The sequence below is a fragment of the Xiphias gladius genome, chromosome 2 (assembly GCF_016859285.1).
Source record: "Xiphias gladius isolate SHS-SW01 ecotype Sanya breed wild chromosome 2, ASM1685928v1, whole genome shotgun sequence".
Taxonomy (NCBI): Eukaryota; Metazoa; Chordata; class Actinopteri; order Istiophoriformes; family Xiphiidae; genus Xiphias; species Xiphias gladius.
In genome coordinates, this window is record NC_053401.1 from 8,893,465 (window position 1) to 8,909,615 (window position 16,151).

Sequence of the window (16,151 nt, forward strand, 5' to 3'; positions counted from 1 at the left end):
CTTAATCTCTTTAGTTTTAAAAATAACCTATATTGAATAAACTAACATTTCATAGAAGATAATCTGTCACCACACATCCAGACCAGCAGAGGGCAGTAAGCGCCACTCGATCCGCACTTCAAACCCCGTCAACTCCCCAAAGATCGTGGATCGAGGCGACGAGTCACTCGGTCCTAGCGCCCCGGCGGACGACAACCACCACAGCCTGACCACGTCGCTGAGACCTTCCCCGCCCGGGCTGGGACGGCGGGAGGAAACCTCGACTCGTCACCGCGTCTTCCGTCTCGACGGTCGAATTCGACCAACGTCTGGTGGAGGTTTGCGAAGCAGGAGCGGAGTGAGACCTCGGCGGAGTGAGACCCCCCCCCGAGCGCTCCGCGAGCCGCCGTTCCTTTCCGCTCCGCGGGAATACATCCTGCGGCTGCGGGTCCTAAACACGGGGCGAAGGTCCACCGAAGAGAGGTCGCGGCGTTTCCGTAAGTACTGAAGTCCCAACTGCTTGAACGGGAGCCGGAATCGGGGCGGCGGGGGATTAGAGCCGCGTTTGGCTGTCGCGAGTCGGCCGCTAATGCTTCTTCCTCCCGGTGGGGCGCAGGTGCTCGGCAGACGGTCATGTTGTAGAGGAATGCGTTACTGTCTAGGTGGGGAGGCAGGACTGTAGCCCCCCCTTGGATAAACCCTGTCACTTGTCCCCTCAGAGGCAGGCATGCGGACCCCCCCGCCGCCGGGCTCAAGATGAAGGAGTGGTGGATTCACGTGGGCTTGATCTGCGTCCCGCTGGTCGCCGTCTACCTGCACATCCCGCCCCCCCAGCTCTCGCCCGCCCTGCAGAAGTGGCACGGTGCCGGGGAGCTCTTCCACTTCAGGGGCAGGAAGATCTTCTACAGAGGCGAGAGTCCAGCCCCTGCACTCGTCCTCAGCCACAGTAACATTTTTAAACCGCAGCGTAAGATGTCTGCCTAGGCTCAGACTGGTGCTGTGGTAGCCACACGTAGGGCTACTGGTAATGATTATTCCCAATATTGTTCGATCTATCGGTTTCTCTTGAACTTACGGTTGATCCCCTGTCAATAATAGTAACAAATGCTGACAGAGGTGGAGCCAACAGCTGTACTGTAGCTGTAGTAGTGGCTCACACCTTCACCTGGTGGAGATCATGTGATGTGTGATGTGATCAGAAGCTCCCAGAGCAAAGACACCAAACGGAGCCGGTGGCGAGATTGTTCTCAAAACAGAGGGAGGCAGCAAATCCTCACATTGGCATCGCTGGAGTTTTGCTTGATCAGCTGACTGATTATTCAAGTTGTCAGTTACCTGTCACGTCGACAAACTGATGCATTGTCTAATCGTCTAGGCCTCATGCGTGACCCAATCAGAATCTTTGTTTTTTTCTCTCATCATTATGTCCCTACACACCTTTCATTAGCATTTCCAGCAGTCACCTTTATGCCTGGAGTAGAACTTGCCTCTTTGCACCAAGTTGTCCTAAACATATTTAGCTCTTTACATGTATATTTTTTTTATTATATACACACATATAAATTTATTGGTCTCATCTTTTCCTCTACCCAGACTCCTACGGGGCTTTGGGAAGCTCCGACGTCGTCATTCTGCTCCACGGCTTCCCCACCTCCAGCTACGACTGGAGCAAGGTGCCCACCGCACGCTCTCAGTGGCCACATCAGTGCATTCAATTTTGCATCTTGCTGCAGACAATCTTAAGCCGTGTGTGTGTGTGTGTGTGTGTGTGTGTGTGTGTGTGTGTGTGTGTGTGTGTGTGTTTTTTTTTGTTTTTGTTTTTTTTCCCTCACAGATCTGGGAGCCACTCACACAGCGCTTCCATCGAGTCATTGCGCTGGACTTCCTCGGCTTTGGCTTCAGTGACAAGCCAGTGAGTAAAAATTCCCGCCGGTTCAAATGTCGCGCCGCAGAGGAGACGACGGTTCGACCCCCCTGTGGATTTATAACTGCGAAAATTCTCCTTATTTTACAGACGAACGCACCCAAAACACGTTTCATAATTTTCCTGCACAATGCTTTCTCTCTGCATTTACCCGCGACTCCTTTTTTCTCCCGCGCCTGGACATCCCAGCGACCGCACAGGTACTCCATCTTCGAGCAGGCCAATGTGGTGGAGGCCCTGGTGGCCCACTTGGGTCTGAGCAACCAGCGAGTCAACCTGGTGTCCCATGACTATGGAGACACTGTGGCCCTGGAGCTGCTCTACAGGTGTGTGTGTGTGTGTGTGTGCCCGGTGTATTTATGAACATTGACAAAATTACAGTAAAATGATAAAGCGCTAACCCCCCATCTCTCTCTCTCTCTCTCTCTCGGTTGTTTCTCTCTCTCCTGCTCCCAAACCAGGACTGACCAAAATCGGACGGGTCACCTGACCTTCAACAGCCTGTGTCTTTCTAATGGAGGTAGAGTTTTGTTCCTTTTGCTTTGGTCACGTTGTAGGCAGCAGCTCCTCTCCTTGAATTTTTCTGTAATCCGTGAGGTAGAAAGAGGAAAAAAACTCCATTCATATTTCTGTTCCCCAAACAAGGTTTTGCATTAGAAATAATTTTATGGCACGTAGGACTAAAACATGGTCGGACTGATGGAGTGTGGAGCTCCTGTTGTCTCCGGTTGGATCCTTTCTGTTCCGCGTAGCAAAGCAGCTCACTGTGCTGTGTAGAAACTGACACTCGAGTACCACAGAAAAAAGTTTTTGGCAGCACTTTTTCGATCGTCGTTTAATTATTTAAGTCATTTATCAAGCAAAAAAAATGCCAGCCATTTTCTTTGATCCGGCCTCTAAACTGTGAGGATTTCCCGCTTTTATATCTCTTATTCTCATTGTAAATTGAACATCCTTGGCTTCTGGACTGCTTGTCGGGCAAACCAAGCAATTTGAAGGCTTCGCCTCGTGCTCATGAAATGGTTAGTTGCAGCCCCCCCGTACTCCCGCCGAGTCTCGTTACTCTGCTGAGAAAGGACACAGGCAGTGCTGATACTTGTGTTTTCCAACAGGGATCTTCCCAGAAACACACCACCCGCGGCTGCTGCAGACGGTGAGTCGCTTTTGCTTTTCCTCAACCTACTTTTCAGCTCACGTGGAATGATGTAAGGCTTTAAGAAGCGGGTGAGAGTGGACGGACTTCCGGGTAGATGTTTGGCTGACAAAGTTCTCCCTCAGACATTTTTTTTTTTTTTCCCCACCCAAAAGCTTCTGAAGGACTCCAGTTTTCTGGCTCCCCTCCTGACTCGTCTCACCAACTATATGATCTTCCAGAAGGGGTAAGCAGGACCAGAGGTTTGTTCCAAAGTGACAGAAATACATGGATGTGGCAGCGTTTGAAGTTATTCGTTTAGCTGTTTTTGTTTTTTCTGTCGACGGGCAGGATCGGAGAAGTGTTTGGTCCCTACACGCAGCCCACCGACGCTGAGTTCTGGGACATGTGGACGGGTTTGCGCTACAATGACGGCAACCTAGTTGTGGACAGGTGTGTGCGTTTGTCTGCTCACTTTGCGTCCCTTTTATTCCTGCTCCTCTCCGCTCGCTCACTGCCGATCGTGTCCTCTCTTTCTCAGCATTCTCCAGTACATCAACCAGAGACTAAAACACAGAGAGCGATGGGTGGGCGCGCTCACTTCCACCGCCGTCCCGCGTGAGTTTTTGTTGTTGCATCAGTCCTAAAGTGCGTGCGTGTGTGTGTGTGTGTGTGTGTGTGTGTGTGTGTGTGTGTGAGGAAAATCCGAGGGTGGCTTTTGCGTAGGCCAAACAGTTCCTTAATTTGTATTAACCCAGCAGCCTCGGCAGGAGAGCCGCTGATGCTAAGCTGCTTACCCTGTGAGGAGCGGCCTCGTAGTCCATCTGTGATCCCAAGCTCGGGAGGGAGGCAGGCGGGGATGTGAGTGTGTGTGTGTCTGTGTGTGTGTGTGTGTATGTGTGTGTGTGTGCTAATACCTTTGTACAGCATTTCTCATGAGGTTTGTATCGTTAGCAGTGTCACACATTTAGCTTTCTCCTTTAAGATCTCCCCTCGTGTATCGCTCCTCCACCCCTCAGTGTTCCTCCCTCCATCTTTTCCCCTGTGACCCTCTCTCCTCCGTCTTGTCTTGCAGTGCACATGATCTACGGACCCCTGGACCCCGTCAACCCTCATCCACAGTTCATCCGTCTTTACCAGTGAGTGCCCCCGCCTCTGGCTCTTAAGGAGGGATCTGTAGCTCACGTCTCTTGGCAGATCTTCCTTCTGCCCACTCACTGAATGGGAATGAGGACAAATTGCGAGGGGAAAAAAGGGGGAAAGGGAAGTTTAACAGATTATCGGAGCTCTTTTCATTTTTTTCCGCTCTTTACTACGATTTGATCTAAACGACACTAACTCTTAAAAAGTCTAACTTTACACACGGCACACTGTTTTTTTATGTCGTGAAACTGATTTGATCTCAAGTGATTTTGTTCAGGAAAATTGAGTTCACGTCTTTTGACTTTAGTTCCATTTACTAATGTGAGATAATGGCTGTGTAAATACGTCTCGTTTAAAACTAATTCAGTGCTATTGAGACCTTTTTCCAAGATTTGCCTCAGATTAGTTTCTGTCCATGTGTTTTTTTTTTTTCGTTTGTTTCCCATTAGTTCATTTCTGGCAAATAGCAGTCAAGCCCATGTTTAAACGTGAAGCAGATGGTGGCGCAGGGCTAATAACAGGGGTCTGAATCCTAAAGGTTGAGAGTTCAAACCCTGGTCAAGGTAAAGCGGAGATGTGAAGGAAGAATGGGGTCTTTTAAAAATGTGTCTTGGCTTAAAAAAAAAAAAAAAATTCCTTATTTTGAAGCTTTTCTTCGTTTTTCCTTACGCTTCGTTCTTTGCATTTCACTGCGCCTGATCCCGCTTTATTCGTCACTTGTCACAGATGCTGCAACTGTCCTTTGGAATCTCGTTTGTGTAGCTGGAGGATTCCCGACACCTCAACAGCCAGCTTTCACAAGTCTCCACTCTGTTTTGTAGGGAATCTCATTTGATGTTTTTGCTTACGGAGTCCAGTTTCAGAACCTCAAGCTAGTGTTTCAACCATCTTGCATACAGTGGGGAATCTCGTTCATATACATTTGAGTCCTTCCTCAGAGAGGGAAGCCTGTGTTTCAGCCATGTTGCGTACAGTGGGGAACCTCATTCATTCACATTTGAGTCTTTCCTCATTTGTTCACATTTGAGTCCTTCCTCAGAGACTCAGCTTGGTCTTGAGCCGGCAACCGTTCGCATGGGAGCCCTCTGTCTTTCTGCTCCGCCACCATCTTTCGCACTGGTTTCTGGTTCCGTTTGTTCTCTTGAATGCAGCGGGAAGCATTTTAGAGGACAAACGTCAAAAAAAAAAGTAGTTCCAGGCTGGAGTGGAACCAGGGACCTTTGGAAGCTTAGGCCTGTAACATTTCCTCAACACCATGGAAGAAAATTTGGTGATTAGCTTATCTTTGTCTTATACAACCATTTATATGAAAACGTGTTTGAATTAAAACACTGCTGGTAAAATGGTGGCACTGGAATTTCATGTCTTTTTCTTTTTTTTTAAAAGCGTTTTAGAAGAAAGAAAATTAAAAATGAACATGTAGCAAAAAATCCCAAGTGAGATTTGAACCGGGGATGTTGTGATGCATGGTTATCATGGTCTATTCATACACCTTAAGCCACTAGGCTACCAAGACGAGCCATAGAGCCACAAATCATTCCTAGTCACTGTCACTTTCCTGAACTGGTTGTGGCTCAAACACGTAGCATCGCTTTTGTGCCTTTCGTGCGTTAATGATATTGGCTGTCTAAAATATAACTTGTCCCTGCAGGCAGCTGGTCCAGAGGTCGACAGTCACCATTTTGGACGAACACATCAGTCACTACCCTCAGCTGGAAGATCCCACCGGCTTCCTCAACGCATATTTCAATTTTATTCACTCGTTCTGAAGGGAAATGCGAGGCCCCTGTTCAAGAACGGTACTAAAACCTATGTTACAGTACCATTGAGTACCAAAAGCTGTGTGAACCAAAGTGAGAAGTGATCACGTGTGGTGGAAATACCAGGAAATGCCTGACGATTGTAATCAGGAGAAATGGTGTATTAATCTAAGATTTAATCGCAACTGATGGGCTAATTTACCAGCATCAATCCGAGATGTCAGTCACTGCCATAGACGACATAAAATGTGAGCTAAAAAGGAAAAAAAAAAAAAGATCAATTGTACTTAATGCAACTGACTGACTAACCTGGTGAGTGTTAAAAGTGTGAACCCTCTGAGGAAGCATGATTCTGTAGGTTAGGTTTGGCTGTGTGACCCTTGCGGGACAGTTTCGATTCCCTCCATTTTCTGTTGTTTTTTTCCTGCAATCAGCTGCATTCTGAATGGATTTTGATATGATTTTCTACATTTCTCTTGATGTCAATGAAAAAAAACTAAATGTCGACTTTTCTTCAAATAAAACTAGTTTTGTAAAAAAAAAAAAAAAAAAAAACAAGGGTCTTAACTTTCATGCAACAAATGGAGACCTGGTGTGTTTTGACAGTCAGGACTTTATTGTAGATTTGACAGACAGAAGAAAAATTCTTACTGCAAAGGATGAGGACCAGCAGACAGTATAAAGAAAACAGCAGAAACACTATCATTTTATATACTAGAAGTAATAAAACATTTATGTTGTTTTTCAGGTTGGATGGTGTCAGCATAGTAATTACAATAGATTTATACATTTAATAGAACTGTGAAAAAAAAGTGACATTTCAGACAGTTTGTCGTGCAGAGATGAAAAGGTCTTGTGGTTGCGTTGGCACGAAGCTGCACTGGGAGCACTTTAGCCCACAGAGGCCAGGATGACATCGACGACCGTCTCTTCTCCACTGCGGACCGTCACCTGCATGGTGACGCCGTCAGCCAGCGCCAGGCGGGCACGAACCAGCACATCGTGACCTCCACGAAATACGCCTGGGAGGAGAGGGGGAGAGGGAGAGCTGCCAGTTAAACAGATGCTGGCCGAGCGAGTCACGCCTGTCAGAACCCTCATTCGGCAGATATGTCTATTAAGAAGTTATGTTTACATACAGTCTGGATTGAGTATGTATGTATCGTGTTTCATAGAACAGGAATCCAAATGAGAGAATATGTTCTTAAATCTACTTTTAGTCAACTTAAAATAATTCTGGAGGTAATTGATAACAATCCTCCTTGCAGTACTGTTAACTCATCCTACATGAGAGACAACATTATCTTACATAAACAACCATTTTCCAATGATTACATTTCTAAGGAAACAATCTGTATGGAGAAAAAAATAATAATTAAAAAAAAATTAAAAAACCCTCTTAAGACCAAAGAGTTAACACCATCTTGACATCCAACACCCACCAGCGAGGAAGAGGACATGCGAGTTCTTGTTTTCAGGAACTTTGTCTGAGCGCTCACACGGCTGCATTCCCAGGAAGCTGATGATGTTACCCACCGCCTCTGTACATAAAAAAACAAAACAAATTAGTCACATAACACTGGGTGTCAGTTATGGCCTAAGCCATGAATGAAATTCCTTGACATACTGTTTCAATCTCGGGAAGCAGCTATTTGCAAAAATATACAAAAAGGACTGAAAATGCACACTTGAGTCTAGCTTGTGAGCGAACACCGTACCGTCTAGAGTCCGTACAGACGCGAGGGCGAAGGTCTCTTCCTTCTCAAATTCATCTCCCACTTCTTCCCACGCTGCTCCAAAGTTCGGCTTCAAAACCTTCTGGATGTGGTCTGCAACTGTCACCTCCAGATCCTCCAGCTACAGAAAAGCAGAGGACAAGAAACACAAGAGAGTTCGAGGGACGAGGAGAGAAGAGTTGGAGATAAGAGGGAAAATGGCAAACAAAATAGGGCAAAAAAAAGAAAAGAAGACAAGGAAAACAGGCATAAGATCATTTACACTGATGAAAATATCTCATTCTCCTTGTTTTGATAGTGTGTAGATGTGCTGTGATCACATACCACATATTCATCGTCATAACCGTCATCGTCAGGCTCTCCTGTGTTGGGGTCGCAGTCTCTGACAAGGTACTTCATAGTGCAGCTGAACGTGCAAGACACTGTGGACAGGTGGGACACATCAACAGTTTGTTCTTCAACAAGCTCTTCCTCACTTTGCTTGTTCCGAAACACATTTTTCTCTTCTAAAACTATTATTTGGGACCTTGTACAAGCCTTGTACCCGTGTTTGGCTGCTGCGTGACTTTGTTTTCCCCATTTTCTGATCTAAATGTCATGAACTCTCAGTTTCTTTCACCATCAAATCCAAATCCTGCTTTTCTGGTCACCACCCCAATAAGCCCCGTGGTGTCCCAGTGTCCCTACCGGCAGTGGGGTCGTCATCAGGCAGGCGGACCAGAGTGTAGGAGGAACCGGGCTGACTGTAGGGGAGGTTGGCGGCGGGGATATAGTGTATCACCTCATAGGCCTCCGACGGCTCCATCTGCACTACCACCTGACACAAAGAACCACACCTTACATTCACAACTGTGTTGTAGTTAAACTACTGCTATATCTGCAATTCTACACACTAGTCCAAAAAGTAAATTAGAAGAGTACATCTAACTGACTCTCTGGGAAAAACAAAAAAACAAAAACAGGTTAATAAAATAAAAGTGATCATGAAACTGAGCAGTAAAACCGCTGGTACCTTCTGCAAGAGCTGGTCATTCAGAGTGTTTGTGCAGTCGAACTGGAACACCATGTGCCTGGCGAAAGTGTGTTTGATGCAGCGCACCACATACTCTGTTTCAGCCTCCGTCAGCTGCACCGGCTCAGAAGACTTGAAGAGCGGGCCCAGACCTTGGAACTCTGGGATGGAGGCCAGTTGCTCTGTCGGAGGGACGAAAGGCAGAGACAGATTAAACCAGAGACACGGTAGGCATTGTATATATTATATCTAATCGGGCTAATATACTGAATGCAAAGGCAAGTATCAGTCTCCAGTTGCATCATGCACATCTTAAAGGAAGAACAGTGTTTACAGTCTTACCCTGATAAATGTCCTGGCGTGATGGGGCCAACTTTTCTGGCAGTTTGCTTGTAGCGACAGGGGCAATTTCTGGGAGGGAAAAAAAAAAAAAAAAAAAAAAAACAACTTTAACAGACACTCCTGAACTATTTGACACCTGGCCATTATAGTTTCTCGACTGAGTACAAAACCAAGGTTTCAAGAGAAGCCCTGAACTGATTAGTTCACAGTTCTGTGGTTGTACCTGTCTTCTGTTCTGTGATGGGAGTGGTGGCCAGAGGGACGGTCTTCATGTCGAAAGGTTTCTCCGTGGGCTCCAAAGTGTACTGGTGGAGGGACTTCTCCAGGCCGGGGATGGAAACAGACAGACCTGAGAGCAGTACGCAGAGGAAGAGAGGTTATTGCTCAACATCTTTGCTCCGCTGGCTACCACAACCCACGACTGTTAAACATGGAGAACGGAAGAGTGTGTGTGTGTGCGTCCTACCGTTGAAGATGTAGGCGGCATTCAGAGCCTTCTGCTTCTGCTGTAGCACATTCATGTAGAAAGTAGCTCTGTCACGCACCTCATCATCGCTGTCCATCATACACCTGTAAGAACAAACAGACATTAGAGGTATGCTCCATCACATATTAACCAATATACAGTATAGTGCATGTGTTAGACTTTAGCCGTGTAGCCCTCCGTTTGCATCTATTAACAACAGAACCCTATCGCAAATATGTCCACATTCAACTAATGCAAACAAGTAATGAAAGTAACTGGATACCTCTGCATAAGAACCAGGACACTCGGCAGCAGATCATCATTCTGGGCTCCAAATTTAGCCAAAGCGCTGACCGCGGCTGAAAGGAGGATGAGAAACAAAGCTGCTAATTAAATGTCGTGAAAAAATAGTGTGAATACTCACTAGTAAACTTGTTGTGATGTATCGATCTAGTATGTTGCTTAAGTAATGGGAGTGCTGATGTAAGACCCCTGGCATGGATGTTGAAGATCGGCTTCTGGAGTCAAAGGTTAGGATAAAATACGTGAAATTCGGAGATGCACACTTTCCCCCTCGGCCTCACCTGCACGAACAGCCTCACTCTCCAGCACCACTCGGTTGAAGATGAAGCGGATGTATTTGGAGGGCTGTGGTGTGCGCGGGCCCTCTTTGCCCAGGAGATGCAGGATCTTGGTAGCCAACACCGTGTGCTCGCAGTCCTCGATGAACTCGCAGAGGTGGGCCAAGCCCGTCTCTTTGCTCTCCGGGTTCTCCTCTATGATGCTGATGATGCAATCCACGATGGCCCGCTTGTACTCAAAGCCGCCCTGCAGGGAGAGGGGAGATGGTCACTGTGAGTCCTGTGCTCAACTCAAAAGCGAAACACAACCCCAACATAAACTGCACTTGGGCTACTGGGCCACGCGCGAGCATCACCCACACACAACCCCGTGGACAAACAGGCTAAGTCCTGCTCATCTGCACGTGGACAGGAGTATTATCCATCCACATATCTGTATGTTGCAAATTTGAATATTATATCTTTTGTTAAAAACTAATTTTGTTGGACTATAAACTAGATAACTATAATACTAAATATTTAATAAAACATGTAAAAAAAAGTATTTATAGCAAGTTTTATTCTAAGTTTTCTGTTTAGGTAATGATGTCATTTAGGAAACCTCCCAAGACAAAGACCAAAGAGTAGCTAGTCAGTGGTTCGTTAATGGTCAACTTACATCATCTCTGAGCATGTTGGATAAGAAGTTCATCATGACGCTGTGCTTCCTTGGATACTTCTGACACAGAGCGCTGATGGCCTGCACCACCACCACCTGAAGTAAACAAGTGTCAGGGTTTTTATCAGATTCAGAGCGACAGACAATAGAACAAAAATAACAGGATTTTAAAATGGGGACAAAGCAATGAAATTTATTTTAGAAATTAATCTTTTGTGGCCACAGAAGATGAAATCCTGGGGGATTAAAATAAAAAATAAAAAGCCACCTTATCCTGACCTATTCTCACTTCCAACCAATATTGTATTACAGTGCCGGTACAACATTCAGGCAAAGGGCAATGACACTCCTGGGTTTGATGCATTTGCAACTTAAAGTTCTGCCTGGCCTTCATTTTCAAAAGTGTATTTGATGGCTTTTCATACGTCAGCAAGATTAACTGTTTATCTGTTTTTCGCTCTCTCTCTCTGTGGGGGTCAGAGGTTGGACTCCATTACAGACTACAGCTCATAGGGCTTTAAAACCCTACTTGAGGACATTTCAGCAGGTAATATGGCTTATGTCGGATCTTTCTATTCATTACAGAACCCTTAAACCATGTGTGTATGGATTTTGTTGTACTTTGTTATCAACTACAGGATACAAAAAAGACTACAATAAAATAAATAAATAATTTAAAAAAAGAAACGCCGACCTTGAACTCATCCGAGATCTCAGAAACAAACGAGGAGATCTGCTTCATGAGTCGGTCCACGCTGCTCTCACTGCCGGTCTTGAGCAGAGTGGTGATGGCCAGTGTGGCGATGCTGCGGTTCGAGTCGGTGATCAGGTTCTCCAGGTCCAGATTACATGCTGTGACAGCTGAAGGATGCTTCATTGCCACCTGGTGGACACAAAGGAAATGAAAGCATAGTTCTTGAAGTGCTGCTAAACATCTTTTATATTATTTTGAAGTGTAAAGAGTGTGCTGTTGACAAAGGTAAAAATATATCAAATAAATAAAGTAAGCACTTTCGGTGATGCCTTAAGTATCTCGCTGAGAAATAATAAAGGACGTATGATCACTTTATGTGATATTGCTTTAATACATGAGCAACAACTGAATAACGCAGTGTAATAACCTTTTTGACCAATTTAAGTGTTGTGCTTATACATCATAAAACAAGCCATGTAGAAAAGGGATGGAGAGTGAGGCGGCACCTTGTTAAGGGTCCTGACTGCAGCGTATCTCAAGGCAGCTTTAGGTGAACTGCAGAAGAGCTGCAGCACTGCAGGAGGACACACACATTTACAATTAGATTCATAAGCATGTAATATGAGAGGAACAGCTCATTTCACAATATCACAATATCACTCAAATGTCACTGAATCAACAATACAGACAGACAGAGCAAAATAAATGGAGAAAGAGAAGGAAAGAGATGTTAGTGAACTCCTGACCTGACACAGCAGGGGCCAGCTCTCTGGCAGTACAGTTGGGCATATGGACGATGGCAGAGGCAGCCTCATACACCACCATCTCATTCTTGTTCCTCAGGCAGCTCTCAATGAAGTCAAACAAGGGGCTGTCGTGACTGTAAACATGAAGATACAACACAACGCCTTGAACAACCTCACGATATGCCATCGGCCCTGCGGTTTGCGCCCCCTAATAACCCATCACTAGGCGATTAGCTGAAGTACCCAGGCGACCCTGTGTGTCAAATTACTGCAGTTCTACTCACCCTCCCTCTGTCTCATCCAGTAGTTTGCTGGCTATCCGGATGAGCATGCAGTAGGCAAAAGGTGACTTGAGACCAGACTTGGTGAACTTGTTGAGCATCTTGGTGACAGCAAGACGGTCGTTCTTCCTGAGGTGATACAACAGGCCCAGGGCATGGTACTGGAGGACAGGAGACACACAAACGACAACGGTGAATCCAACTATGTTAGTTTAATCCGAACCCAACGAGTTATTACATTTATGAATACTTAGTATGATATAAACATCCGGTTGAGCGACCCCTCTACACATACAATAAATGTTTCAAAATCATATGAATTCCCATGTGTGTTTGTCCTACCCACCTGGACCATGATATTGTCGCTGGAAGCAGCTTCCTGGGCTTCGTTCACCCAGCGCTTCACCACATCGTAGCTCATCTTCACCATGTGCTGTCCACATACAAACAGAGAAGATCACTGTTATACGATTACACAACTTTATAATAATCCCATGGAAACACAGCGATGCCAGCAGAATAAAACCTAGAATCAAGACCCAATTTTGAAAAAAAATTATTTCTCACTTCTCAAGTCAAAGCTGATACTGTCCAATGCCTTACCAGTGAGGAGACCAGGGCAGAACTGGACACACTGGGCACCTTGTCAACAATGGCCTGTTTCATGTACCTCTCAATGGCCTGCAGCATGGTGGTCTGTAGGGATGACAGGAGAAATGTAAGAAAAATGGCTTCATTTCTTAACTAAAAAGTGTTAAACTGGCCCAGTTGGGAGAATATACAGGCTGTTTTTTGTATGTCATGGCAAAGCAAAGGAAGAGGTGGGTAGATAGGGCAAGGATGAAGCAGTACTCACATCTGTAATCCTGCAGAGGGCTCTGATAGCAGGTCCTCTGTATACATCTTCCTTCCCTGTCATGTCCTTGGTCAGGCTGTAAAATACCACACAAGAAATAACGAAGACACTGTGACCTCAAAAGGAAAGTGAACACATTCAAACACTGACATCCATTAACAAATCCATTAACAAAGACTTGCTCGCCTTGTAATAATTTAAATAGTCAAACATCTGCCTATTTATCAGACTTTATAACAACAAAAGAAGATCAAATTTTTGTGCACCCAGACCTGACAGTTTGTGTATCCAGGTCTTACTATATGCTAACATTTGTAAACAAACTGCGGGCAAACTGTTTCAGAGGTCCTTCCACTCAGCCAAGAAGAGACACTTCCTGGGTGAGATATCACTATTTGCATACAGGTAATACTCAGAGCCCTGGCCAAGTCATGGTGCAAACCTGCTAGTGACAATGATGACATCCTCGGAGATGTTGGCCATCTCTTTGATGGTAAGGTAGCACATCCTCCTCAGGGTTTGCTGAGAGGGAAAGGGAGGATACATTTATTACATGTGTATTTTAACGCTGCTTAAACGGAATCTAAAATTTAGAATAAATGAACAATAATCTTACATCATTGGACTGAAAGAGCCTGGTCATCGCAAAGAAGGCCTCGGTAGCCTCTGTGGTTCCGAAATGCTCGCCCTAAATAAATAGAAGTGAGAGAGAGTTAAGATGTTTAGATGGGTGGACAGACAACATCTCAACACAGGCCGATAAGGAGCCGCTTTACATTTTTTTCAGTCAACCTTTTTACCTGGTTGAGGAGGTAGATAATCTTGGTGAGAATGTGGAGGCATCTTCTTGGGTTGATAGGAGTCTCATTGAAAATGCGTGCCTGTGAACGAGAAGGGTCGCCTTATTTCGTTTCAGTGGTTTTGTTTCTTTGGCTACTTTTTGTCTCTTGAACGTCCAGAACATGTGTGGAGCAAAACCGACTGCAGACTTTACCTCCTGCAACACGGCACTCTTCTCCAGGTGTTGGAAAGGGTTCGACCCACTTCCTAAATATCAAAACAGGGGGATCAGACGTGTGTGCAATCAACCTTCGTCTTATTACTTTACTGGATTTTATGGAAACCAGACACACGTAAAGGACACAGAGGTGACGCTGGCTTATGCTACATACAGTTAGCTAAATTCAGTAGAAATAGAAAAAAGACCAAATAAGAAAACGTACACTTAAAGTCCGATCTTCATTCATTTAAAGCATCGTTGCGTCACGTGTCATCAATCTAAACACAGGCTGTGCTTAATGCCAGAGCGGACAAGTCTAATAAATCGTAAGGTAACATTAGACACCACAACATCCTGACACTGCCTAGCTTGCAATGCTAGCACGGCTAGCTAAACATTAACGGTCCGATGTAAGTAATTTATTGTCAGTAATTTAACTGCAACTGCACATCGGTATAGAACAGACCTATATATCCGCCGAGGAAATATAAATTAGCCGGCAAGTCACGGTTAACAGTCAGGTTCATTTATCCTGACAGCTATCGTTAACTTAAGCTAATACGCTATGAGGCTAGCACCGTGTTAGCTTCCAAAGGGCTCAACATCTTGTCAGTCCAGCTACGATTTTAATTTTTTCAAGCACTGTCACTGTTTAAAGAAATAAAACAACGGCTTTCCAATCTTACCAGACTCTTCGTCCTTCTTATCAAACTTTTTAATCATTATTTCAGAATGGAGCTGACGGATGAGGGCAGAAGATGCTCTCAGCCTCGGTCGTACGAGAACCTACTTCCACGTAGCCGCAGTGAAGACTCTCTTCCTGTTGGAACGTCCACGTTGACGGAACATACGTCAGAACCATTCCGCACCAGGGCCGGCGGGGGGCGCTGTTGCCACACAATTCATCCACCATTACAAACGTGTAGGACGTTTGTTGTGAGAATTGATAACAATTATTAAAACATCGTTTCATGCCGATTATGCCGATTGAGCTAAACAGGGTCGTCAAAGAGCAGTTTTTAGTGTCTTGTAGCCCAAATTAAATCAATTGGGAAAAAAAATACAGAGTTGAAATTAACGCCATTTTTGGAAGACGGACTTGAACTTTTCTCTTTCACTAAATTAAACACATCTTGAACACCAACACTATGCAGAGGACCAGGCCCGGGTTTAATTCCCATTACAAGGCCCCTGCAGTAAAAATGAACCACAATACGGGCCCCTTTTATTATTATTTCTCCCACCCGTGTTTCCCGCATGATGGCTTTATTATATATATTTTTTTAAAAGCTCCAGAAACCAACCACTTCTGTTTCGGCTTGCTGCAACTCACTTAGTTTGTGGCAATTTGGTAAAACGCAGATGTATTGCGGGCGCAATACTGACACATGACAAGACCGAGGAACGCAGCTGCGCAGAGCCCCATTTTTTTTAAACTCAGGTTTATATTGTGCTGTAGTATCGCCGGATATATCTGCAAGTCATCTGATTGCAAGAGTGAACTTGAAACCTTCAGACCCTTGATTGTTTGGGGCCCCGGAGCAGTTGCCCGCTTCCGCCTGAGTGGTAATTTAACCTGGTGGAGGACTTTAGGGGCATGGGAAGGATTTGGGAGGACAATAAATAAATAAATAAAAAAAATAAAAAAAATGGCCCACCATGGGAGCAACAGTGCAAGACTTTATTACACCAGACCATCCGAGTTACTTGTGGGCTGCACCACCTGCGGATCTGATTCAAAACCCGCGGTGTCATCCCCAAATGACCACAAGATGACGGCACCGGTCTGTGTCCCGTGTCTTGTCTGAGGGAGGCGAACTCTCTGACCCCCTCCAGACGCC

The 16,151-nt window shown here is 45.3% G+C and overlaps 2 protein-coding genes across 2 annotated transcripts; one reads left to right on the plus strand and one right to left on the minus strand.

The window, feature by feature from the left end:
• Positions 1 to 376: 376 nt before the first annotated feature.
• On the plus strand, positions 377 to 6,439 carry mest. The gene is made up of 12 exons (XM_040139874.1): positions 377 to 476; positions 699 to 889; positions 1,573 to 1,652; positions 1,814 to 1,891; positions 2,093 to 2,229; positions 2,365 to 2,423; positions 3,016 to 3,056; positions 3,212 to 3,282; positions 3,387 to 3,488; positions 3,577 to 3,653; positions 4,111 to 4,174; positions 5,830 to 6,439. Exons 2-12 carry the CDS (start codon positions 736 to 738, stop codon positions 5,945 to 5,947), a joined length of 981 nt encoding a protein of 326 aa, XP_039995808.1. The 5' UTR covers positions 377 to 476; positions 699 to 735; the 3' UTR covers positions 5,948 to 6,439.
• Positions 6,440 to 6,533: 94 nt separating this feature from the next.
• On the minus strand, positions 6,534 to 15,135 carry copg2 (COPI coat complex subunit gamma 2). The gene is made up of 24 exons (XM_040151818.1): positions 14,997 to 15,135; positions 14,305 to 14,357; positions 14,111 to 14,191; positions 13,927 to 13,998; positions 13,753 to 13,832; positions 13,311 to 13,386; positions 13,058 to 13,150; positions 12,801 to 12,887; positions 12,458 to 12,615; positions 12,174 to 12,307; positions 11,934 to 12,001; positions 11,428 to 11,616; positions 10,734 to 10,829; positions 10,079 to 10,322; positions 9,778 to 9,853; positions 9,495 to 9,598; positions 9,252 to 9,377; positions 9,029 to 9,097; positions 8,687 to 8,868; positions 8,362 to 8,491; positions 7,999 to 8,096; positions 7,657 to 7,795; positions 7,381 to 7,479; positions 6,534 to 6,960 (listed from the first exon to the last, which is right to left on the minus strand). Exons 1-24 carry the CDS (start codon positions 15,031 to 15,033, stop codon positions 6,830 to 6,832), a joined length of 2,622 nt encoding a protein of 873 aa, XP_040007752.1. The 5' UTR covers positions 15,034 to 15,135; the 3' UTR covers positions 6,534 to 6,829.
• Between the last annotated feature and the right edge of the window lie 1,016 nt (positions 15,136 to 16,151).

Excerpts from the sequence above, each read along its gene's own strand:
- mest (XM_040139874.1), top strand. The coding sequence starts at position 736 with ATGAAGGAGTGGTGGATTCACGTGGGCTTGATCTGCGTCCCGCTGGTC. Across the intron at positions 1,653-1,813 it reads CCAGCTACGACTGGAGCAAG|ATCTGGGAGCCACTCACACA; the intron begins GTGCCCACCGCA and ends TTTCCCTCACAG. Across the intron at positions 3,283-3,386 it reads TATATGATCTTCCAGAAGGG|GATCGGAGAAGTGTTTGGTC; the intron begins GTAAGCAGGACC and ends GTCGACGGGCAG.
- copg2 (XM_040151818.1), bottom strand. The coding sequence starts at position 15,033 with ATGATTAAAAAGTTTGATAAGAAGGACGAAGAGTCTG. Across the intron at positions 9,854-10,078 it reads GAGTGAGGCTGTTCGTGCAG|CCGCGGTCAGCGCTTTGGCT; the intron begins GTGAGGCCGAGG and ends TCCTCCTTTCAG. Across the intron at positions 9,098-9,251 it reads CATCACAGAACAGAAGACAG|AAATTGCCCCTGTCGCTACA; the intron begins GTACAACCACAG and ends TTTCCCTCCCAG.